The sequence below is a fragment of the Dinoponera quadriceps genome, unplaced genomic scaffold (genome assembly GCF_001313825.1).
Source record: "Dinoponera quadriceps isolate SergipeBrazil2010 unplaced genomic scaffold, ASM131382v1 scaffold2001, whole genome shotgun sequence".
NCBI classification, from domain to species: Eukaryota; Metazoa; Arthropoda; class Insecta; order Hymenoptera; family Formicidae; genus Dinoponera; species Dinoponera quadriceps.
The window spans coordinates 232,788-259,469 of NW_014556101.1; the positions used below are offsets into that span (position 1 = coordinate 232,788).

The 26,682-nt window shown below is 46.3% G+C and overlaps 1 protein-coding gene across 1 annotated transcript; it reads right to left on the minus strand.

Annotated features, from left to right (window-relative positions):
• Positions 1 to 5,555: 5,555 nt before the first annotated feature.
• LOC106746608 (homeobox protein onecut-like) lies at positions 5,556 to 19,611 on the minus strand. The gene is made up of 3 exons (XM_014623367.1): positions 19,505 to 19,611; positions 17,702 to 17,817; positions 5,556 to 7,139 (listed from the first exon to the last, which is right to left on the minus strand). The coding sequence occupies exons 2-3, from the start codon at positions 17,795 to 17,797 to the stop codon at positions 6,930 to 6,932; spliced, it is 306 nt and encodes a 101-aa protein (XP_014478853.1). The 5' UTR covers positions 17,798 to 17,817; positions 19,505 to 19,611; the 3' UTR covers positions 5,556 to 6,929.
• Between the last annotated feature and the right edge of the window lie 7,071 nt (positions 19,612 to 26,682).

Here is a 26,682-nt window from a genome sequence, read left to right on the forward strand (position 1 = left end):
ACGAAGTCCTCGCGACGGAACCATCCTTCTTCCCCGCCAGCCCTCCTCGTTCGCGAAGAGCGGCAGAGGGCGGAAGGGGAGAAGGAAGGAACTGGACTCGCCGAAGCGAGAGGCCGGTCGGGAGCCGCTCGCTCTAGAACGTTGCTCGTACACTCGTACGCTCGTAAATCTACATTAATTATCCTCTCGTCCACTCCGGCGCGATTGTTATTACGAACTCGACAGGAGCCCCCGACATATCGTCCTGTTATCTCGGCTACACACAACTGTCGTTGTCCACTCTCCCTCGCGTCGTCCGGAGGGTGGACCAGCAGTTTCGCGCGTACGCCGCGCGCGAGCGCTTTCTCGCTCGCTCGCGTTACAATAAATACAATTAATAATTAATAATAATAATCATAATGTATACCTGCTTTTGCACTTGTATTTTACATTATTTCATCTCTGATTAACTAATCGATACCTTATTGTCGTACGAACTGTTCTCTTCTTTTCTTGTCGCGACCATCCCTTCTCTCTCTCTCTCTCTCTCTCTCTCTCTCTCTCTCTCTCTCTCTCTCTCTCNTCTCTCTCTCTCGTCACGTTCGAGAACGCGGTCCCGACTTATCCGGAAAAAAAGATCACTTTCGCGTCCGTTCTGTTTTCCTTCCCAACGTCTCGATTTCCCCGCCGACTCTCCATCGCTCGCTCGCTCTCGTTTCGTCGATTTATTTTATTTTGTGAAAAATCAGGCATGCCGACGCACCGCTCGATCGCGATACGTAGATCGTGGCTCGCGCTTTCTACGATAGCGGGGGGGGGGGNGTTCCCGAATGAAAAATTAGAATCGCGTCTCCCTCTCAGTTTTAGCCTCGAACGGACGAAAGCGAGGGATTTCACTCTTTTCCATATTTTTTTTCTCTCTCTTTCTTTCTCTGTTTCTGGGAAAAAAATGGTGTCAAGTCTCTTTAGTATTTTCCGTCACGCATCTTCGCTGATTCTCATCTTTCCCCCCCGCCCTCTGTTCCGAAGAAACAAAGCGAAAAATCTCTCTTTCCCTTGCGAGCGTGGGGTAGAAACTAGATCGATATAGACACCTATATTGTACGTCGCCGTCGTCGATAGTTTTTTCCTCTTTTTTTCTTTTTTTTTTCTAATCCACTGGATATGTGTCACGTAACGATCCGACTATCGAGACGAGCCCCCCCTCCCCACTCTTTCCTTTTCCCTTCCCGTACCCTCATCGCAATATATAAATAGATCATCGAATTTTATTCTTTCACATTTTCTCTCTTTTTTTTCGCTTTCTCTCTCTCTCTCTCTCTCTCTCTTTCATACACACTTACACGCACTCATACTCTCTCGCTCGAATTTAAGACGCGTAACGGTCATTATCGATCGATCTACTCGGAGATCGTTCGATAATCGCCCTCGCGACGATCAACACCGTCCACCATGATCGGCGGTAATAATATATATCCGTATATATATATATATATATATATGTATATATATGTATATATATATAATATAATATATATAATTTATTTATATATATATACTTATGTTCATATTTATATTCATATTTGCATTTATATATTATATTTATATTTGTATTTATATTTATATTTGCATTTATATTTATATTTATATATATATAATATCTTATCGTATATCAATTTATATATTTATATATATATGTGTTCTTTTCTACGCACTTGCTCCTTTTTCTCTCACTGTCTCGCTCGTTTTATCTCCTAGGGTGTGTATGGGTTGCTTCTCTTCTGCTACGGCGTTTACGTTCTTAGTTTCTCTTATATAACAAAAACACCTCGCGCCCCTCGTCGCGCATTAATTAATAATCATTGTCGTCGTAATAGCGATCGCAGTAGTAATAATGAACCCTCCTCGCGCGACTAAATTGTATTTACACTTTTATCGTACACGTCGATTCTGCTCGCCACGTTTTCGTGTACACGCATTTCTCTCGTGTGCCTATGCGTCTACATGTGTATGCGTGTGTATGTGTGTATCCATGTGTACGTGTACGGGTGGTACGTGTCTGTGTATGTGTGTGTGTGAGTGGATGAATACGCGTATTACCACGTGTCTCAAAACTCCTTCGATCGAATGACGCTCCGACCTCCGACCTTCGCCTTTATCGTTTGAGCCATAGTTCCCGCAAATCGATAGACGTAGTTCCGTAATTTCGTTCCCACGGAATTAAAATACCCCCTAGCGGAATTTAGTCCCGACGTTACTTTTCACAGCGAGATCATTCAGAGATTAACCCTTGCGCCTTATCGTCCGAATTGTTCGCGAAATAACAAATTACAAAACGCCGAAGAGCGATCTCTTTCCTCACCACACCGGATGTACCGATTCGCCGACGAGCTCGTTAATCATTGCGCCTACAAATCGCCGTAATACGCAAAATCTGCGAGTAGGATTCAGAACTATGGCGTAGGAACACGAGAGGCGCGTAACGTTCGCCCGTTCTCGGCCACGTGGCGGTGAACTCCGTCGGGGGATCCTCGCCGAGAGCGCGTTGTCGCGCTCGCGTTATCGTCGCATGCCTCTGATAACGAGACACAATCGTCTCGAGAACGAGAGGGAACTTCCGTGAAGATTCCGTTGGCGTTACCCAGCCCGCTCTGCTTCTCCCTTCTCCCCGAATCTCTTAAAACCGAGTCCTATCACTTTGAACACTCTCACTTTTTCTTCCTCCTTCTCTTTCCCCCGAGAAACAGCGACGCTCCCTCTCTCTTATATATTTATATATATATATATATATATATTTATATATATATATAATTAAACCGTTATTACAATAATATATGTTTACTTTGTACTATATATGATCTTAAAGCGACGACCGAGGAGGCCGCTCGCAACATTCTTGGTACCGTGGGTTCCTTATCTCCGCCGCGTCAAGGAGGACCCTTCGCGTCCCTCTTCCGTTCGGGAACAACGCGAGGGATACACGTGTACGCGTGTATCTTTGTGCGTCCGTCACACGGATGGAAAACGGACGCGAGAGTCCTTTTCTCTCGTGCCGAGCCGACTGCCGATTCGCCGCCATTGGGAGAAATCCGCGCTCCGGAGCACTCCGAGTCTCCAAACACTCCAAGAACCAATGCTCGCTTTGAATGACCGTTTATTTGAGACCGTTCGTGATAAATTAGCAATAAATAATCAAGTAAGAGCGCTTGCTCGCTCGGGAAACGCTAATTAACGGTGCAACAAGGAGAACGTGTCGGTGTACTCTGATTCCTTCTTCTTCTTCTTTCGTCCTCTTCCTCTTCATCCTCTTTTCTCCTTCCTCTCCATCCTCCTCTTCCTCTTCCCGGATTTGTTTTCTCGCGTGTCGTGTGTTCATAGTTTTCTTTTCAGAGAGGAGGTTGTTGTTGTTGCTACTGCTGCTGCTGTTGTTGCACGAAAGCGGTAACATACCTCGAGGTCGCCATGCACACACTAAAGGGGGTCGAGATGTAACTTTACAAAATTATCACACAATAAATTACACGCGCTTGTGACGATGACGAAACCGTGGTGGCTTCGAAAGCCGCGGACGCGCCGACGCTTTCATCTATCCTAAAATAAATTAAGTAACATGCCGTAGGTAACATCGCCGTGAACATGCGCACGGCTATCTTGCGTGCGCGCGCGAAAAGGACGCCCTTTTCGCGCGCGCGCCCGAGACGAACGATTGCGTAATTCCGAGGCGAACGCGGCGATCGTGCGATTCTTCGTATTTTGATTTTTCAATCATTCATTTTGTACGACCAGAGTCCTCAGATCGGCGTTCTCTTGAGATTCGCGTGAAATTTATCGAGGGATATTGTCGTTCATTATCTTTTCCTTTCCGTTCAGGTTCGCACCTGAAAATTGGTTTGCAAAATATTTGGTTTCCCTTGGCAATCGCTTGTGATTCTCAAAGTATTGACTCTTGGATGTTTCCTCCGAGGAAAAATCCGTTACAAATCGATCGAAATCCAGGTTGGTCGTTGTGAAAATTGAAATTACGATTTGTCAGACGCCGTGCATTTGCGAAAGAATTTCTTTATCGTCGAATTTCATCGGAAATTCCTTACATTTCCGATCGCCCACTCAATGTGGTCCGATGTACGAAATTTCGCAAAACCGATCGCTCGCCGATCGCGACGTTGCATCGAAGCTCAAAAAAGGATCCCCTACGCGAGAACCACGCGGGATGCAAGTCGGTTGGAATGCACTTTTCTGCAATCAAACGTCACACCGATTCGTTTTCGCCCGGCTTTAGCGAACGTCGCTTACGTAATAAAAGTGTGTGTGTGTGTGTGTGTGTGTGTGTGTGTGTGTCTATCTGTATACACACGTATACGTATATAAATTATATGTATATGTTGTGTGTATGGTTACATGTCGCGTGTGTCTCTGTGTGTGAATGTATGTGTGTATCTCGCGTGTACTCCTTTTCCTTTTTTAATATGTACAATAGCACAGCACAATTGCAGTACGATATCGAGTGCGGCTCGCAAAGTCTCTCTATCTCTCTCTCTCTCTCTCTCTCTCTCTCTCTCACACTGTCTTTCTCTCACACTCACTCTCGCTCACACTATCGTCCTCTCTCTCTCCTTCTCGTACACTGTGGTGCAACCATCCGTTTTAAAAATTGCTCTCTCTCTCTCTCTCTCTCTCTTTCTCTTTCTCTCTTCCTCCCTGCTACCGCCTCTCGCCATCGGTTCGCACAAAAGAGCGTCCACTCTGATATACATGTTTATACATACATATATATATCACTTGTGTGTGGCACGTGCACCCTCACACGAAGCCACTTTGAAAATTGGTTCACGTTTCGTCTGACCAACGAGGGACACGACGAGTCGGTCGCGCATTCGGCGCCGCTGATTGCGCGATCATCATCAAACCCCGCTCTCTCTCTCTCTCTCTTTCTCTCTCTTTCGTTCACTCGTCAAAAACGCCGATTAACCCCTTTCGCGAGGGGGGACGGGCGACCGATTCGATTTTTACTCAGTAAACGCAGGATGATACGCGTTAAAAGTCACGCTCTTCCTCCCTCCGTCCCTCCTCTTCCTCGTTATTTGCAGCGAATCGTTAATGGTAGAACAGAGACGTCACTCTCCGGATTTCATCGGACAGACTCGACGTCGAGAGAGTGTCGCGATTGAGATTCGCGTCGAGGAAAAAGACGACTTCGCTGGTGACGCGGACGGAGACGGACGTAGAGAGAGAAAGAGCGAGAACGCGCGTCCTGCGTCGAGGAACCGCCGACTTTTCAACATGGGAATTCGACAGGTTCGCGCAATTACGAACGAAATAACTTCGTTGAGACGGGATCAAAAGGATTCCCTCTCGATCGCCGTGTACAGAGTCGCGTCGCAGCGGGCCGATCTCGAGGCTCGAGAGAGAAGAAAAGCGGCGAAACACGATCGCTCGCACGATTGTCGGACCGTCTCGCGGGAGTTCCGCGCGACGAACGCGAGAGATATTCGCGTCCTCGAGACTTACCGGCTGCGCGGGACGCGCTTGAAGGGAAAACGGGGGAGGGGGGGGGGGGGNACGGGGGAGGGGGGGGGGACAAAAGGAGACAACAAAATCGACGGAAAAGTCGACGGGTCGCGGACGACTCCCGCGTTACAAACTAGAACGTCGCGTTTCCGTCGCGACGCACGTACGCGTAACTCGCGAACTCGAAAGCCGGGCACTCTCGCGCAAGCGACCCTCGAAGCGAGGAGCTTCCGAATTTTGACTAGAAGAAACATTGAGGGCTCGCCTCGCGATTATCCGTCCTCGTGGAAAAGGGCCACGTACACGCGCTCATTGGGACTAGAAACGCACGGAGGGAAAAAATGTCGGAGGCCCGCGTGCTAATCGGAACAACTTATACGCTAATATGGCAAACTATGGCACGGAGTTTGCGAGAGCTGCTCAAAGCCGAGACGCGGACGAGCCGCGTGAATGATCGTCTCTCTCTCTCCACCTATCTCTGTCTATCTCTCTTTCCTTCTCACTCTTTATCCGGTGGTGCTACTTAAAATTACAGGACGCTTCGACGGTCGAGACACGGCTTTGCTTGTACGCTGCGCGCGCGAAATTGTATCGGTGCGAACACGCACGGCTGTCCCTGTTTCGACGAGGACGAAACCGGAGAAATCGCGATCGGACGGTCGCGCGATGTTCGCGGCTCTTCGCGAGTTCGGCGCGCGGGCGAGTCGCTCGACTCTGAGCATTGACTTGGGAGCCTCCGCGGGGATCGGCCGATACACTAACTAGGAACGAGAACGCAAGATTCGATTCTGTAAGACGTAATCTGCGGGAAAGACCGTGATGATCGGATCGCAATCAGCGGCTGGGACGCCTCCTCGCCCCCTGCGATCTCCGAGGGTTCGATGTCTTCGCCGTTCGTCAATTCGGCGTGTGACTCGCTTCCTTCTCGGCGGGCAAATCAGAGGGTGACAACGGAGAATTTCTCACGTGAAACGAAGATTACTCCCGGACGCGGAATAATCGTCCGTGTGATCGGGTCGCCCGAATCTCACGGAGATCACACACGACTCGGCAAATTCCGCCTCCGCACCGTCCGCTCCGCCATTCTTCGCCGGCGGCGGACTCGAGTGAATCGGCGTGATCGACAACAACGCAATAGACGCTTAACAGAAACTTAATCGTATCACACGAACGAACGAACGAACCAAGCACCGTGAGCGAACGAATGAGTTAAGTACCGATTTGACAAGTGCTGCGGAAATCAAGGGGCGTGCCTGCGAGGCGCGTCGAGATGGCACCGCCGAGAAGGATTATTCAAAGGGAACTCGCGAAAGTTACGAAGAACCTCGTGATCGAACGCGTGGGCGAGAACACGTCCCGCGAGGTGGTTTTCCCCGCCCTTACGAGAAGGGCAGGTCCTCCTCGGGCGACTCGTCGTGGTACTCCTCGTGGTCGGACGTGTGTCACAAAACGTCGCTCGGTTGGCGCTGGCCGATGCCTATCGTGGGCGACAACTGTTCCTCCTCGACCGCCACCGTCTTCGGGTCTTCGTCCTTCCACTTGTCCATCGAGCGGCGTCGAGCGTTCATGAAGAAGTTACCGACCGTCGTCGGTTCCAGGCCCAACTGCCTCGCGATTGTCACCTGCATCTCCTTCGACGGCCTCTTGGTCTCCTGCGGCCAACAGAAACCTCGGTCAATATAATGTGTTTTCCTCATTACCTTTCTTACTTTCTCATCGTAGGAATCGTGTATAGTCCGCCGATACAGAATTCCGGCACGGCGCTAAAAACAGACGTCGTGTCTTTTTCACACTGACGATATTTATAAAATATTTAAAACAATATAGATATTAAATATTTTGTAAATGTTTAAATGTCCGGCAGATCGAGGAAGATTATGATAAATGTTGGACAAATTGTGAGGAATATTTTGGAACGAATAATTGAGATACTGATTTTCGGTACTGTTAAGATACAGGCCCGTTTCTGTCATCCCGGTATAAAACCACTACTGACGTATACCACAAATCGGTACTGGGCCGGTATTTCGCAAGTAGCAAATTTCTGGGCTGTCATCTGGTTTCATTATTGCGTCAAATTTCAGGTTTTCCGCTTTCGAAGTAACCCGGAGCGTCGGGAAAGACGAATAAAATACGTTTCGAATTTCCTCGTTATTAATATCGTTAATTAAATGCTCTAAATTTTCGTCACCGCTAATTTCAAGTGCTAATGTTCAAATAAGATTTGCATAGTAACCCAGCTTCGTTTTCCTCTCCGAAAAAATCATGTTATCATTTCCTGCTCTCCTCGATGCCAACTGCCTGTCTTTATATCGGGTCCCGTTGCTTCGACGGTTAACATGAATGACTGTCAACGCGAGGATTATATATTTTGCAACGTCCCGATGTAAATTGTATTATTGCGAATACATGGACGGTACGCGAATAGCTCCGAATAACGGACCGAAAAGAATCGCATTATTCACTTACTTATTTAGAAATCGAGCGTTCAGCGAGAGATAACCGTAGACCGAGAAGAAGAACGCGAGTTGGGTTATATCAGTGGTCGATTGCAAGTGGGGGAATAATATTCTCGAAGAATGAATAAAATATGCACAAGGAAGGACGTGCGGGGAAGGAGGGGGGGGNGGGGGAGGGGCCTGGAGAACGAGGTCAATTGAATTATATCAATATCGCTCGGAGTGTTTAATGCACTTATCGGATTAATTATCGCTAAGTTAATCCACATTCACGGTCTGTACGAAAAGATTTGGACGCGCTCTCGCTCGTCCGCTCGCTCGTTCACGCGAGTACATTGTACTCGCGGAAGCCTGCGCTAATTTCGACGCGCGCCACGCGAAAGTATTGGTTAGTAATAATTGTTGCTCCCGGCAATCGATACACGCTCTCTGCCTCGGAGTCCTCCGTTATTGATCGCGCCACGTTGGGTAAGAAACGACGCGTGGGAAGAAAACGTGGTAGCCCATTTACCGCGTATGCGCGGGAACATGTTTACCGTCCACCCGATACAGAATGAACGACGGATTATCGTTAAACGCGCGAGCGTATACTTTTTACGATCGACCTCTGATATCTCTTTCTTTTTCTCTCTCTCCTTCTTTCACGATTGTGCCTGGTCCGAGCGGACAAAAGGAAGGAGGAGAATTCGCGCGAGCGATTAGAAAAGACCGGAGTCTGTTTTCCGAAAATCCGGCGAAGTTAACGAAAAATAACAAGCGTGCGGATTTAAAGTGAATAGTAGGAGATTTTTCGTAATATTCGGTGCCGTGAGGATGCGTGTCAGTTGCAAGAGGATTTCACGAGGCTGGTGAACTGGCGTAGGATGAGTGATACTATCTAATCTTAATACATCCAAGTGTTACGTCAGTAGTTTTAATCATGGATTAGCCACACGTATGTCTTTTGACTGTATGATTAACGAGACCGTATGATTAACGTAGTTTTATACTTTCTTGACCTTGGTATTATTTTAACTTGACTTTTTCTTTGGGCACCACGTCAAGACAGTTGTGGGCATAGCTTATGGGACTCTCGGTCCTATTTATAAAACTTTTAAGTATTTTAAAAACATAACTATTTCTCAGAACCCTATAGATGGCGCTTGTTCGTCCACATCTCGAATATATGGGTTTGTCACACGGTCTCTATATCAATATTGATTCAATATTGTGTCTATATCAATATAGATTCAATATTGTGTCTTGATTGAAAGAATTCGGCATCGGTTTCTTGTCACTCCTTGAATGACCCCCTCCCTCATGCCTGTGACTTGTCACGACTATCAATTTGAATTGCTGCGACATGCATTTTTATAGTTGGAGAAAAAACATATATTCTTCGATTTAATTTTTATATGCAACTTTCTCGATCACAGCATTATGTGTCCTGAAATTTTGCGTTATTTCAGTCTACATGCATCCTCTAGAACTGTTTATTTTTTCGATACATTTCATATTGGAATAATATCAATTGCATTTATATATTATCCAACTCTTAATATTCAAAGTTTATTGATTTATTTCACGGCTCGATTGATGCATTTTGCTTTAGTTTATTACATGCCCTTTTATACGATTAGCATTTGCTCGTGTATCTTATTCTTTTACAGTGATTATTCCCTTTTTATAAATATTACTCGCGTTCACTTATTCCATTTCTATTTCCGTATCTATTATATGCGCACTTTGTTCACTCGTTCGTATACTAAAGAGTACTAATTCCGTAAATTAAATACACATATATAGATATGTATAAATTTCGACGGGTGATTCGGATACGACCGTGGTTAATTTACCGAGATCGATATTCGGCACGCGGGGGATAAAATTCCGCTATAATTAGGAATAGTAATTATCTTATAGAATTTCAGAGCAATCCCATCCTCCCACGCCCTTCTCGCACCGCCATTCCGTCCAATTAATTCTATAAGATAATCACCGCCCCGCGGAATTACAGAGCGGTCTGTATATTCCGTGGAACGTGTTAAATAAATAGCGCGTTGCGAAGTAAAATGCGTGGGCGTCCAGCTTAGACAACGCAGCGTCGTGTCGCTTCGCGAGGGATACGATTTCTTGCCCGTCACTTTCGAAGGGCTCCTTCTCCCCTTCCCTCTATCTATCCATCCACCCTCGGCGAGCGGCGATGACGTGACGTGTACGCGCCAGCACGGCTGGATCTCGCGCTTCGTATGCCGGCGCTTTACTGAAACAGCGCGCCGGCAACAGCAACAGCGACGACGGCGGCAGCACACAGCGGCACACGCGCGTAACAGTGGCTGTCAAGGAATAATCACGATGCTTCGTCGCGATAGTGTCCCGCATTTCCAACAATTGATGCGCCGTTCTATAACGCGGCCGCCGGGCACCGCCTTCCTTCTCGTTTCGCTCGCTCGAGCCTCGTCCGTCGTCGTCGTCGTCGTCCTCGGGGCTCAGAGCTCTGCCGGAGTGCAGCTGCAGGAGCAACGGTAGCGCGCGGACGCGCGTATCAATAGCGGCCGACATACGGCGCGACTGTGTGATGCCTTGAACGAAGTCCGGCGTGTCGCGCGAGTTAAGCGAAATTAACGTCCACGAGTTAATTAAAGTACGCCTCTCTCTCGCGCGCGCGCGCGCGCGCGCCGTCACCGTCGTCGTCGTCGTCTGAAAATCGAAACCGTCGATTCCGCCGTCACCGCGAATTAAATTATTAATTAATTTCGGGATATTTAACGGCACGACCGCGCCGCCCGGCCAGCGCGACCCTTGAATCCGAAATTATTTAATCCGCTCGGGAGAGGAAGAGAGAGAGAGAGAGAGGGAGACGGCGGCCCCGGCCCGGAATTTTCGTGTACGCGCGTGTACCTGCGAACATTTTATTATTAAATTTCACCAACTTTTTTTTTTTCGTCCTCTTCCCCCGCCGAGATATAGACGAAGCAGTGGTAGTAGTCCGGCAAAATTGAGAGCGTCGATTTTTCGTCGGATAAAAGTGCGATCGGTGGGACGAGCGGGAGGGGACCGCCGCGGCGACAATTCGAACTCCCGGAAGAGATATTTGTAATCTAGTTTTGACAATTCCAGCCCGAATGTTGCGTCTCCAAGTTTTAATTCCCTTACCCAAGTAAGACCGAAGTCGAGTCGTACGAATCGAGTGAGCGAGAGAGAGAGAGAGAGGGAGAGCGAAGATCCTCCCTAATAGTGAGCTTCAAGTTACGAGCGACGCGTTCTTCAGCGAGGCGCAAATGTATATTCAAAATTCAGGAAGACTTCTCGATATTCAATCGATCGAGGTAACGAAACAAAGGGATAAAAGGAGGCAAATTTGAGGCTCTAGTCGACCCGTTCCTACCTCAAACGAGCCTCCAAGTTTCGAAAGTGTGATTAAAACGGCTTCAATTTCGTATAGATCTCGTCCTAACGGTGAAAAACTTAGTATCTGATTTTGCTATTTCTCCCTCCGCCTCTCTCTCTTTCTCTCTCTCTTTCTCTCTCTCTCTCTCGATATAATCTTTATATTGCGAATATCTGTAATCGTTGATTAAAGGGGCCAACGGGGGGAGAAAGAGAGAGAGAGAGAGAGAGAGAGAAGTTTTTCGCCGGAATTCACGAGCGGATAATGGCGCGTACTGGACTCGTCGGCAAGCGGTTCGTCTTAAAGAGAGCGCTGAAAAGCGTCCCGACATCCTTTTTTTTCAAATCAGGTTAAAATCTCAATGTGAAAGGCTGCGCCCGGCGCTCGCCCCGGGTCCTTCCCCGACGATGGTGCCGCTTCCAATGGAACGGAATATCAATTATCTTTGCAATTACAGCAATTAATACTCTCACTCCGATAGAGGCCGAGTCGAGCCGCGCCGTAAAGGCGACGCCGCTCGGCTTTGAAAGTAATCGAAGCGAGTTTTATACATCTTTCTCTCTCTCTCTCTCTCTCTCTATATATATATATATATATATATACATATGTATATATAGCATGTATCGGGACAAATAAAAGTCCGCGGCCCATTATACTCGGATCGCCCGGTTAAGTGTTTTTATTGTAGAGCGACGTATTAATTATCTTTGCAATTAAAGCAATTAATAGCGATCGCCGGAGGAGCGCGTCTACGCACGTTGCGTAAAGAACCGCGATTAAAAGGGCCATCCCCCTCTTAACGGGACAGCTTTCTCTCTCTCTCTCTCTCTCTCTCTCTCTCTCTCCTCTTTCGAGGGGGTTCAATTTTATTTCCCTCGCGATATCGTGGGGAAACTTCTTCTCTTTCTATTTCCCTATCAAGGAGAATTATCCTCGCGTCTCTATGCATACGTGGTCGTCTATATGCGCTGTTATTTCGCGCAGTGCCCGATTTGTTAGAGTTAATATTAATTTTTACGATTTTCACCTTTTTCCGCACTAATATTACTATTAATTCGATATTCGAAATATAGAACATTACTCCGGCTAATCCATGTTATAATGTTTTCATACGGGACAACCTATGTCTCCATTTTGTCGTGATTATCAGCAGATCCAATGTGATCATAGTATCCTATCCTTAATCGATAGAAGGAAGATTGCTGATCTCTTGTTTTCGTACAATCTCTTAGTCGGATGCATCCTAATCTCTTGGCACTTATTGGTATCAATGTTCCGGATAGAAATTTGAGAAGATATCCACTTTTTACGGTTTACCGGCATCAGACTTTATATGGGAAATCTGGGATAATCATCTGCATGTATTATAACTAATGACTCGTCCAATTACGTAGACTTTCCCAATATTACTCGTAACTCCCTCAAAATCAGTTCAAGCAGGTTCTTACTGTGAAAAGGAGTAATCACAATTTGAATTTGCTTTCTCTTGTTCTGCTTTATCTATGATTTTTTTCATTGATCGCATTTTGTATGTATTTATGCGGCTCGTAATGCAGGTGTCGTAATCTATATATTGTTATATCAAAAGGAAGTTTCACTTTCTCATATATGGCCAATAATAATAATAATGATAATCACAATCGGACGTATCGTCGATCTTTTTAATTCACTCCAATTCTTCATTCTCAGGCGCGTCACGAAAGCGTCAAAAAATTCTTCTCTCCCCCGAAGAAAGAAATATTTCCGCGACCTTCTCTCCCTCCCGGCCGCTCACGTTTACAATCGTCGAATGTCTATGCGTCGTCGAGATATCCGCGAATCTCGTTAATTCGCGCGGAATACCGTCTCCGGCGGAATTCCCGCGAACGGAGCTGATCCAATAATCGCGAGCGCGCTCGCGGCGCGCGCGATCCGTCGTTGCTACCGTGTTTACGTACGCGTGTGTTTGTGTGTGGGTGCACGGGAAAGATTGCGCGCTCTCGGCGGGCGTGTGCGAAGTGGGCTAAGGTCAATTCGCAAACTATTTGGCGCGCGTCCAGAGCGTGCCCCGCGCGACGAGAGCTCGTGGTGTGGCAGCAACTTGGTTGCTTTTCATTTTCCCTTTTCCCCCTCTTTTTTCCCCTCCATCCCTCGTTCTTTTTATTTCTTCGTGCCGGCGAACTCCTCCGCGATCACACGCAGAGCACGATCGCGATACGGCCGGAGGGAGGGCGACTAACGCCGCGAGAGGGAGGGAGAGCGGCTGGATCGAAACGAGCCCCGTATTCGCCACCTCTCGCCGGCTCCGACTCGAAATTTACAACTAATCGCCGCTTATCACTCTCGAGCGCCTCCGTCGGCCCTTAATCATCGCTTAAACACGAGATCGTCGCGCCGAGCGTGGCTCCCAAACTGTTTGGCATAGTTCCCGCGTCATAAGCTCGCATTCGAGGCCGCAGCCGTCGCCGTAGAAATGTTAACAATCGCCTGCGCGCGCGCGCGCTTACTTACTTCTCGTTAACGTCATCGGCACTTTTCGCACTCGACTTGCGCAACCTTCCCGAGCCATGCGAGTCATTATCGTTTATCATATTTTTTTGATCGATTGTCATCATTACCGGACTATACGGCTCGCGTTTCTCGCCTGGTATCTCTCTCTCCCTCTCTCTCTCTTTCTCTTAGGGTCGGATAACCGGATGAACCTAACCGTCAGTTAGATTCGATCGGCGCGAATGCGTCGCGCATAACGTCGATTCAGCGAATTTAGCCGCTTATTTCGGCTGGAGTGTTTCGCCATTTAGCGGCGATTCTTAATGAAATCGACGAAAGAGAGAGAGAGAGAGAGAGAGCGCCGCCGCTGTTTTTCCGATTAACCGTTCGATCTCGATTAGGCTAATTGATTTTTTTTCTTGTTTCCCGCCCTTTTTCCTCCCGCCGTTGTGCTCGAAATAGAATGGTCGCGCTAATAGAGGAGTCGCGCGCGTCGCGTGTGCGGGCGTGCGCGCACATGCGGCGTGCCCGATGCGCGTCCCGAATTATCGTTGTATGAAATATCGTTCCAATAATCCGACCAATCGGCCGGACTCGTCGGGATTTATCAAATTTGATATGAACGACAAACGCACGCATTCGCTCGTTCACGGTTCCATCCTTACGGTTACGCGCGCGCGCGCGCGGCCCGAAAAAATTGATCATTAAGAGTAATATTCGCGTTCCCATGGCAAAAAATTCTATTCGATCTAAAGGCAATCGCTTTTGCGACAAAGCAGAAAAGTTGATTTCTGCGAAAGGCAATTTCGCCGAAGCGCGCGCGCGCGCGCGCGCCGGCCGCGCGACGCGCGAACGCGCGCGGCCGCTATTTATGCGATAATTTATCGCCATCGGAAACGAGTTATCACGTTTCATTGTCCCGCGATGCATCTGCCTGATTGTAATCATAGTTGTAATAGCTACGGACGTGCCGATGCGCGGCGTTATATACGCCGGCTCAATCGATTTCGTATTTCGCGGATTGCGCGCGCTATATAACGATATTTGTCATTTTGTTCTTCGGCTCTTCGTGAGAAAGGGGGGAACGGGGGAAGGAGAGCGAGAGGGGAACAGTGAGTGGCGCAAAAAGGGACGAGATGTTTTATTTTTACCCTTCGAAGGAAAGAACGGTCGCGCGACTCGTCAGCGACGCGAAATTGAAGGTGTTTTCGAGCCCGTCCTCGCGTCCATCCATAATTCGCCACAGAATTCGGGACGAGATTCTATTTATAATTTTATAGATCGTGAATACACAGAGAACACTTGAATTGCGACTATTTATATACGTACATATGGCATGTGCATATGTCTGTGTGTCAGTGTGTGCAGCATGTCCTATAAATATTATTCTGAATCCTCGTGTGTTTTCTTACAAATCAAATTCCGTCCCGAATGCTGTCGCAGGTAATAGATTTCGTTCCAATGTGTGACGTCGAATGTGAAAGGTAAAGAAGAATCATATTCGTTTACTTATAACCCAAAGTTGCACTCGTCGCTTCGGCGGTGTCGCGTTCACACGTTCGGTGTGTATATCTTTCTCATCGGCTCGCTTTCCAACGGACAATGCAAATTCCTTGAGCGTTTTTCCTCGAAGCTGTAGCGGCCGGTAATAACGGAAAGTGCTTCTCAGATAGTTGAAGGACGATCATCGCGTTATCGGCGCGTCGGCTATCGTAAAATTATGAAAACCGAATTCGGACGCGAGTCGGCTAAATTTGCTCGAATTTCCATATTTTCATCTAACGAGCCGCGCGAGTTCGATTCAACGAGTTCGACAAAATTAAAGCCACCGTTCGAGAACGATGTTTACGTGTAATGCAATAATTGCAATAATTGCAATAATTGAAATTATTTGACAGAGCGCGCGGCAAAATGTCTCGGACCATTTCATCAACGTGTAATTTATTTATCCGCGAGCGTCGGCCATTCAGTCGACATCCGGTGAAGGAAGCCGCGAACGAAGGAGATAAGAATGAGGCAGAAGAAGCAGAGGAGGAGAGGAGTAGAAGAGGAGGTAGCGATAATAGTGGAAGAAGGAAGGAGGAGAAGCTGAAGATGCGCTTTCGGCGAACACTCGTTTTTTCCGCGACGTTAATGAGGAAACGGATAATATCAATGGCCATTCTTGAAACGCGGCAGCGGCGTTGCAATCAGCGGAGCTGAAATACGGAGCGCATAAGTAAAGAACCAGCCGCGAAATTATTCAAGACCGATCGATAGCCGAGTGCTGTCGGTTGACGCGCAACTGAATTTCAGGTATCTACCGTACGGACGTGTTTTTCCAACGCGAAAACCCGGGAACGCGACATTCTCCGAGAGTCTCTCTCTCTCTCTCTCTCTCTGTCGCTCTTTCTCCCTCCCTCTGTCACTCTTTCTCCCTCCGTTCTTTCCCCTATAAATTAGAAATCGTTGGCTTTGAGTGTGAGAGCGCACTCTCGAAATCTACTTTTCCATTGATCCCCGACGCCGCGCGTTTCCAGCGATCCCAAAGACCGAATTTTATTCAACAGAACGTTTACGACATCTCGAGACAAATACGTCAAATATTCCGAGCGTTTCTAAAACCGCAGCATTCCTGAAAACACGCGTTACCCGAAATCACCGTGCCCGACATTCTGTCGCGAGCTTGCGTGCATAGAAAAAAAAATTAGATCAAGAATAGATGTTTTCATATATAAGCAGTAATATTACAATCTTCTTAGATTTGTAATTTTGAATCGAGCTCGAATAACATGCATCAATATAAATTCAATCGAGACTAAAAATATTCTAAGAAGATTATGATATTCTTGCTTATATATGAGAATATCTATTCTTGATTTAAGACTAATATTTTTCTGCGTGATCACGCGATTTTGGGATGTTATGATACCAGTATCATAACAAACATATCGATGGATAACTTAAAATTTTCTATTTTTTATTATTATATTTTCTCTAATTTAAAAATCAGACAAGTGCCTGTCTTGCAAAGTACTTTTAAAGGATTCATATGTCTGCGCATAATAATCTTACTATAGTATAAAGATACTTTTACCCTCTGCATTAGACTTTCTACGATTTAAAAACGTTAAAAAGGATGTGTTAAGGTTCTTGTGTCTTCGCTACGATTGGCCTTGTTCGATGACATCAAAGCGAGAAATCGCATGCTAAAAATGACTGCTGCATACGTGGAAAATATACGCACAAAATGACACTCGTGATTGACTCCGCATATTTACAAAAATGTCCGGACACTTTCCCTTTACTTCAGCAATCAATAAATAACCGTAAAATTAACCGTAACAGAAATCATGAGAGAAGAAGTTTAAAACATAAGTTGCGTGTTACATTAATTTTCATGAAGCAAAAATACATAATATCTCGAAGACTGAATAAAAAATCAAAAAGAAAGACAGAATAAAAAATTAAAAAGGAAGATAACGAAAGAAAATATCGATACAAAAATACCCGGTATTGAGGGAAAAATTGATATTCGACAAGAAGGAAATCGATATTAGTCAGTAATGTCACAACATACTTAATCGCGCCTCGTTATCGCATGATTATCGTATTAGATTCCGACGCCACTGTTGCTTTCGAAAAGCTCCGGTCGCGGAATTCATTCTCTTTCAAGAAAATGACCTGGCCCGGTGCCGGGGTGCACAGGTGTGTGTCCTCGCGGGCCGAGTGCAATCGAATGATGCGAGTTCGAGCGTATGTATGCACTTTCGACCGCGAAAGTTAGCCGTCGCTAACAAGCGGATCAGTCCCGCGGCGGTGGCGCGCGCGCCTATTCCCTCTCGTTCTCTCTCTCAATATTCATTTCCCCGTGCATCGCCAGGGGGCAATTACTATCGATCAGGGGGATAAGTTACGTCGTGTGCACGGTACTCACTTTAAAAATAGCCTGTAGAGTACGGCGCTGAAGGTCTGTGAAAACCAGCCGCGGTTTCTTGGGGGCGGGCTGTTGGTGTTCTGCCTGGTTCGCCATCTCGTCTTTCCTCTTGCATGCTGAAATTAGAGGAATCCGTGAGCGGCGCGGTGCGTGCGTACATACGTATGAGTGCGTGCTTGCGTGCGTGTCGTCGGCCGACGGCGACGTCGTCGCCGAGGAGGCTACACGTCCGTGTGCGTCCCGTTTCGCTCGAGTACGCGAGCGTGGCGTTTTCGCGCGACGTTTACTGCACCCGCAATTTCGGATCGACGCTCTCCAAGTTACCACGAGTGCCGGAGTTTGGGGGAAGGTGAGAAATAGTTGCTACACGCCGGGAGAGAGATCGATAATGGTGTCTCCGTTACACGTCGTCGGCCGGCTTCGCCGATCGTCACGGAATTCGTGCGCGACGAAATAGTCGCGGCATCTCCCGTTTTAAGAGCTTACACACACCCGGGCGGCCTCCTAAAACGCCGAATGTTTGGATTTTTCTGCTGATCACATATCATTAATTTTATGAAGATGTCCTTTTCAAGGACGATTCTTCATACTTTTATTTATATATTAGATGAAACCTATTGCAAAAAATTGATATATAACGCTGTTATTATTATTATTATTATTGTTTCCATGAAGCTCGTTATCGCTAATCGATCGCACCCAAAATATCTCGAGAACTATTGGACTGATCTGGCTCTAGTTTGGCATAAATATTCTTAATTATCTAATCTTTGCCGTAGCTGAGTTTTTAAAATATTGATCTTTGATAAAGTTACTAACACAAAGTCAAAAGTTCGATTTCTTCGCCAAAAATTTCACCTTTTTTGGTTCGTAAAAAAAAATAACTTTAATAGATATCAAAAGAATCCTGCGACAAAGATTAGATAATCCTATTAAGAATATTCATGCAATACTACAATTAAATCGGTCCGATGGTTCCCGAGATATTTTGGGCACCGATTGACGATAACGAGCTTCACGGAAGCAATAATAACAACGTTATATATTAATTTTCTGTAATGGGTTTTATATGTGTAATATGTAAATAAATAATTATATAAAGAATCACCTTTCAAGAGAATATTTTAGATAAAGTTAATAATGTGGTCAGCCGAAAAATTCAAACATTGGACGTTTCTTCGAGCCGTTCGGATGTGCGCAGCCCATTAAATGCGAACGAGATTCATTAGCGAGATCGACCGTCGGATTTTGGCGTCGTCGGTGCGTCTCGGATTTTTCGAAGGCCGGCGGCTCAAGGACTTTGAAGATTCGTGAATCTGCGAATTTAAATTTCTCGGGTAAAGAGTATCGAATCCTCTTCTCGAAAATTCGAATCTACCCGGAGGGAACGCGACGTTGGAACCCGAGGTGAAAAAAAGGGTCTCGCGGCGATCGCTTAATCGAGTCCTCGAATCCTGTTCGTCCGTTCACGAGCGTCGGGAAGTGGGCCCCGATCGCACAATCGGCGGCGAACCGTGACATTTCCGACGGATTCCGCATCCTCTACGCTCTTCTTTCCAAACGGTCTAATAGACGATAATCGCAATTACGGGGCGAAAAAAGTGCAAAGGAGACGACGGGCTGCTGCTGGTGGTGGTGGTGAGCGGCGGCGATCGTGGCGGCGGGGACGAGGAGAAGGAACGAAGGAGAGAAGATCGACGGAGGAGGAAAAGAGGAGCAGTAGGAAGAGGCGCGTCGGCGGTGCGGCGAGGAGGAGAGGAGAGCGGTTGCGGTTTTTTTCAAACGTAATTTAATCGTACTTACTTCCGCGTTGTGGAATCTGTGCAGCTGAAAGCAGAAAAAAAGACCGATGTTAGTCAGTGGGAACGTGGCCGGGTCGCACGACCTTTCTTTCTTTCTCTCTCTCTTTCTTTTCTCTTTCTCTCTCTCCCTCTCTCTCTCTTTTTCTCTCTCTCTCTCTCTCTCTTTCTCTTTTTATCTTTTTTTTTTCTACTTCTCCCTCTCACTCTCTATTCTCTTTTTTTTTTCGGCAGGTCGTTGCCCTCTTTTTTTCTTTTTTTTTTCCTCCACTCGCTTCGTTTCCGCGCTCAAGACAGATAGTACATTAAAGTGGGCACGTAACGGTAGCATGTACACAAGTCATTAAGGGAAAAAGGGTGAACTGAGTTGCATACACGAATCCCAAACTTAAAGCTACTGGCTGCTGGTAAATCATACATATCACTAAGGGGGTACCAAAAGGGCAGGGGGTGGGCGGATGCAAGTGTCGTAAGATGCATTCTCTCGTTCATACGGGGGTCGAGAGCGGAAACGAAGNGGGGGGGGGAGTGGATGCGATGTGACGCTCGCTCGCTCCCTCGCGCGAGGGAGTATCCGCGGATCTCGTTACTGCGAAACGTTCGTTTCGAAGGAGCGAAAGAGAAAGAGAGAGAGAGAGAGGGAGGGAGCCGGCGCGTTTAAAACCGCCGGGCAAACATCCTCGCGCTCGACGACGCTTTTCATCGTCGACGTCGAGTTCGACGGTGTGCACGGTGTGTATTCACCGACGTAAATGTTTAATGCGCGATACACGTGTACACACACCCTCTCGTCGACTCGCACAGAAGAAATATGCATAAGCGTGCGCCGCACTGTTATTTGTTATAATTCCAAAGGTTTATTATGTACATTATTGCGAATTCCCATACAAAATTTTTTCGCGATAATGTAAAGAACAATGTCTGGAATTGCAATAAATAACAGTATCGCGCCGTATTCGCGCGTACTGATCGGCGAATGTGCGTGCGTGGTCGGGATGAATACGTATGATTGGCCAAGCCCGTCGTAGCTCTCTCTCTTTCTCTCTCTCTCTCTCTCCTTCTCTCTCTCCTCTTTCTCTCTCTCTCTCTCTTTCTCTTTTTCTCTCTCCGAAACTTGAAGGCCTCGAAGTTTTCGATTATCCGTGGATCTTCGACTTCGAGGATCCACCGCCGCACGGATCCAAGGATTTGGGGACTCGATGATCCCGGAATACGTGGGAATCGCTGGATTCCTGAATTCTTGTTCCGAGAGTCCGAAAACCCGAGGATCCACGCTGGGGGGATGATCGCTCGGTGTCGTGAGCGAATCTTGTGTTTGTCGTCTTTATGGGAACAGAATAGTAATGTTGTTTCATTGTATCTAAAAAAGATATATATATATATATATATATATATATATATCTTTTATATATGTTATATTTATATAATTATATATATATATATATAATTTTTTTCCATCTCTTCTCTTATGTATATATATATATATATTTTTTTTTGTGTTGTATTTAATGTGATCTGAATGGCGTGTCGGTGTGTGCCGAGCGATTTGATTAATCGGCCGCGAATCGAATTTTCATTCCTCCTCGACCGAGGGGGATAGCTCGAGCGCGAGAAAAATCTCGATATTCCGCGTCATCGCGCACGCTAGCGCGCGGTCCATTATACCTCCGCGGAATTAAGCGGATCTGGGTTATTCAACCGGTCCTTAGCGATGCATACAAATATAGTCCGATAACGGCGACAACCAATTTTGTTCACTCGCCGCTGCATATTCGCGATTCTTGTCACTTAAGCGACGCTTTTGCAATTAAGTTAAAATTTGACGACGTCGTGTCCGCGAGTTTTAAGCACCGCGTGCGTTCGAACGTGGAGGAGAAAAAAGAACCGCCGTCGCTGCGAATTTGTTGCTACGCGCACACATGCATACATACATATATACACACACACACACACACGCGCACGTAAACGCATACATGTGCAAACGCGCATATACAAGCGTAAATGAATACATAATAATTGATCACGGAACCACACGAAATTGTTAATAGCCAGTTGAACGCAATAGCCCTCCATTCATCTATGAAATAACTATATTCGTCGTCGTTTCGAGTTTAATGGCCCTTGCCGATCGATAAGCGCGCTCGGTTATAATAATAACGACGACTGCGTTTTCAATTTGACCGTAAAATTAGCTCGAAATTGGAAACGATCGTCTCTCGCGACTTTTTGCGCCCGCCCTCGTCAATTATGTAAATTTGAAAAAGAGCGACGTTCCGCCGCGGCTTTTCTATCTGAATTCGCGCGCGCGCGGTGCGCCGTCCATTTTCCCCGGGGCGATGGCGGTGGATCGAACCGGAGAAATGTTATATTTAAGATCCATTTGCTCGTCCGAGCCTTTTATTGAATCTTTAAAACCCTCCGAGTGTAGGATCAGGGATTTAACCCTTCCGCGGAAGAAGCCGGCGGCTTCACTCGAGTCCGCACGCTCGTGTTTCGCCCTCTCCTCGCTTTATAAATAAGTAAATTATCTCTATTACCATGCGGAATGTTCTCTGATAAGCGGCCAACCTCTCTCTCTCTCTCTCTCTCAGGGACGAACAAAGGAGCGCGAACCCGAAGGATTCGTGTAGGTGCCCAGCTGTCCGTGTTATTTTCCTGTTCTAAAAACACGCTCGCTCGCTCGCTCGCGAACAACGCTCGTGTGAATCCCATTTATTAAGAAACACCCGGTAAATTACGAAACGTCGTTTCACCGTGGGCGGTGGCATCGGAAGCGGAAGTGCCGGGTTCGCGTCCGACGCGAACGAGCCGTGGCGAACGGCGGGGAAGAAATTTCGCGGGATTTCGAGGTTTTCTCCCTTTGCTGCCGTCTGTGAAGGGTTAATTTTCCAACATAGCGCGCGGCCGGGGCGCGGGAGGAGGAAGCGGAGGAGCACACGGGGCCGGGATGTCGATCCGCGCGTCGCGAAAAATAGGAACGTCGGAGATGGGCTCGCGTGTCGGCGACGTGATCGCGGAGGGCAAAGGTCGCGGCGGCCGGTCCAGATGCAGGGGTGGATAAACGCGAAAGGCAATCGTGTGCCATTAGCGAGCGGCCGATAACGAGTGAAAGGAGCGCCGGAAAAAATGGCACGAGAAAATAGGGACAGCTTCGGAGGGACGGAGAAGAGCGGAGGAAGAGGCGGCGGGAGGAGGAGGGCGAGCGGACGGGACGAGATGGAAAATTGACGCGTTCATTATTGCCCGGGAGCTTTGGGAGCGGGAAACAAAGAGAGGCGGATAGATAGATAGGTAGGGAGATAAAGAGAAGGAGATAAAGAGAGGAGGTCGCGCGAGTCATCGGTGATCGACTTGCGAGAACCGAGGGGGACACTTTGCGCGTCTCCACTTCCGGCAAGGGGACGATTTAATTAGCCGACGATGGCGAATGTCGACGGAAGAATCACGTTACTCTCGCTCCGAGCGAAGACACCTGGCGTCGGTGGATTTCGAAAAGGGATGCTTTTCTTCGCGAACAGCCGGCTGTTATCACGTCGGGGTTGCTTGAAGTTCGGGCACCGCATTAACCCTTACACGTTCCGTCGAACTTGTACAGCCCTGCACAGGCTATTGTGCTACCCCGATGTTATAGATCGATTGATACCATTTTTTCCATGTTGAATTGTCCTTAGAAAGCACTCGACTTACTTTAGAATTATTTAATATTCGACTTCATAAATATTCTATTGGTGTTTAATTTTTATTCTCAATTTCAATAAACAATGTATTAATTGCAGACATGATTTAATTGCAGATAGAATATGTACGAATATTAAATAATCTAACAAAGATGAATAGGCAAATTTAAATAATGGACGAACGGGATGAATTTCGTTTCGTTAATTACTTACGTTAATTAGAATTTCTTTATTATGTACGTTTCTCGTTGGCATTGGAAATATACTATATCTATTGGATATATGTATCTACATATCTGGAAATAAACGTTGTATCCTTGTCCGCGTGCTGGCCTCCCGATTCAGCATTCTGCTTCTGGCTATTCCGTCGTGGCATTTAAAATACTAACTTGTAACACCGACACTCGCGTGGGTACGATTCGATCGAAGAAACAGACGTTAATTAACGCGGCGAGAATCCGATGAATATTTCTCGCACTCACTGTATATTTCGAAAAGGCGACGAAATATTTTGCGAAAAATGCAACGTGACGCTCGATCACGGGGAAGTACACGACGATGTGAAAGCAATGAGCGAGAAGGGCAAAATCGTCATTACACGTCAGTTGTTACCCGCAGTCGAGCGGGCTTTCACGGTGACCTTCAAGCTTATCTCCGTGCGCCGCGCGAATTCCAGGCGTTTCCATTAGATCTCGAGCCGGCGAGCCACACGCGTGCCATGAGCTACATGTATCGGTACGTCATAGTTCCCGTCGAATTGTTAAAATATTTCGTCGGCCAGTAAAATAATTAATTAGGTTCTCACCGGCTTTGCGTTATTCAACACGTGTGTCTTCGAGTGAATCGCGTGTACGCGAGTGTCAGTGTTACGACGGAGTCAGAATGCTGGGTCGAGAAGGATGCCCGGACTCAGGACGCCGGCAGCGATACATCATGTATTTCCAAGTATGTCAAGTTATTTATTAGACAACAGGTTTTAGTTTTTGGCAGACGCTTGACGAATTTAGCGAGAATGATGAAATACTCCAGTCGAAATGTAGGGCGGCATTTGTGGTTCGTCATTATTTAACAAGTAATCATAGCTTCATGAATCTTTGACTATTCATCAATCTGCATAGCTCGTGTTACATTGTGTTTATTATTTTATATAAGATAAACATTGATCCAAACAGCTGAATAACGAGTCATATATACGAATCCGTAAATCATTATTTTCCCAATCAAAGATTCGGAATAATTCACAACTATGTGAGTGAACCGGCCTTAAAATTTGATCCCAAGTGCTTATTTTTACGTCTAACAACGCTCCTTGGGCTGCGAGCCCGATTTTGTTTGTATCTGCTAACTCTTTTTCATTTCTGCTTAACTTTGTTATTGTGGAATCCGAAATCTCTATTAATAAGTATCAAAAATCTATTATAAACAATCTATTTGTGGACACACAGCATTATTGGACACGTAACTGTTAAGAGCTTCAAATTTATCGATATTTCCAACGCCAGAAGAAAAAAAGGAATTATGCGAGTAATAAAAATAATAAAAATTTATTACTTCTTTGACCTATTTACCCACTAATCTTTAATTATATTATTTAATATTTGCTTATCTCACGTACTCTATTTGAAATTGAGTGAGTTACAGAATTGATACATTGCTAACTAAAATTAAGAATAAAGATTAAACGCAGATGGAATTTTGAGATAATCGAATATTAAGTAATTCTCAAACGAGTTTTTTTCAAGACTCAACATGGAAAAAACCGCGGTAAGTAATAGTCAAGATAAGACAAGAAATTCTATGATATGATATTGAAATTCTTCATTGGTCTTTCAAGTTCATTGGAATTTGCAAGGTTAATGCAGAATGAAAATTTCGAGTCGGGTAGGCTCGCGAGGAGAGAGAGTGCGATTTCTAATTTAAAACTATCTTTGAATATCGAGAAGATACGCTTGAATTTTTTTAACTTTTATTTATACTCTACTATTTTTATTTGCACTTGCTAATGATGTAATATAATATATCGATCGTTTAATTATGAAATATATAATTTTGCGTGTCTGGTATATTTATAAACCCCTGTTGCGAGGAGCATTGAAATTATGTCGGGGAGTTACATCGCAAAAGTCATTACGATCGCTTAATTGATTGTACGAGCATCTTTCCCAGATGCATAATTTGTTACTTACTCTCGGAGTGGTCGGCTCGACGGCAAATTAGTGACGTACATTTCGCGAAGCTACACGGCCAATAAATCCGCGATCGAATCGTCCGATTTTATCAGTCGCCGTTGTACAACACTCGTCATATTTATCATTGCATCGCGCGTGATTTCATTCGATGCACTAATTGAAGATTGCATATTTGACGGGCGCGAATTGTGCGCGCGATCGGAAATTTTCAACAAATTAGAACAAAAGAGAGAGAAAGCGATTGTTCGTGTTGTCGATTCTGTCAAATTACCGCGTATTATTGAGAATTAATTATAAGCCGTTTTGAGAATAAAAGTCGCGGTCCCCCCGCGTCGTCGCCGCGCTATTTTGGACTCCCCGCTGAGTTAGATTGGAAACCGCGTCGGTGAAAAATGTATCGGAAAAATCAACGTTTAAATAATTGTCGCGGTCCCCGAAGTTCGCCGCTTTTTATTAGCGATCGCGATTTAACCGATGGCCCTCCGCGACGGTCCTTGCACGCATCGATCGCCCTCTCGATCGCTCTGGATCATTTTTCGCGCTTTTTAAGCACATTTCGCGCTTTTTAAGCAACATTCAGACCGGCTCCCAGTTTATCGGACGGGCAAATATTCGCGCGCCGTTCGTGACGTTATCAATTGCGCTCTCCGACGCGTAAAACACCCCGCCTCTTTCTGAAAACTTTATTCGTCCCGATACGAATATCCCGACCCCGGCGGGCTCCCGTGACAATTTCGAGTGTGTCGAACAACCGGATGTCACTCGTCCTGGTTTGTATCGACGCCGCGGAAAGCGTTAATGCCGCGATCGTCGCTACGCGATAATTCCGTCCAGCGAGAAGTCGTTGGCAGCCGGAAAGACGAGACGCGTCTGAGAAAAACATTCGCAGCAGGATGTATCAGCCAACTGGAGAAATCCAATCGGATGAGAATAAAGATTTAAAGTCACGAGCGCGCGCGTGTGGGAATACCGTCATTTTAAAATTGAAATTCGGACGTATATCGGGATAGTTAATACAGACTAAAACGACAGTGTCATTCTAGAAGTTTTCATGAGATCGACGTCGAGTCGGGGGAAATCTGCTCTGAAGAAACGGCGGCAGAGGAAGTCACGTGACGCTCCGTGTGTCTCCACGTTAGAACGATTGTCCGGATTTACAATTCACTTAATTATTCGCGAACACGCGAATTCACGGATATTTCACGAAGCCCGTTGAGAGACTGTCTGTCTCGGGGCCGTTTTGGCCCTTCAAACCGCGATGATTTCGACGTCATCGTCGACGTTTCGAGTCCGTCTCGTCGGCTCTCTTCCGTTTG

Coding starts and splice junctions, on each gene's coding strand:
- LOC106746608 (XM_014623367.1), bottom strand. CDS start 17,797: ATGGCGAACCAGGCAGAACACCAACAGCCCGCCCCCAAGAAACCGCGG. Junction 7,140..17,701: donor CTCTACAGGCTATTTTTAAA/GTGAGTACCGTG, acceptor TGTTGGCCGCAG/GAGACCAAGAGGCCGTCGAA.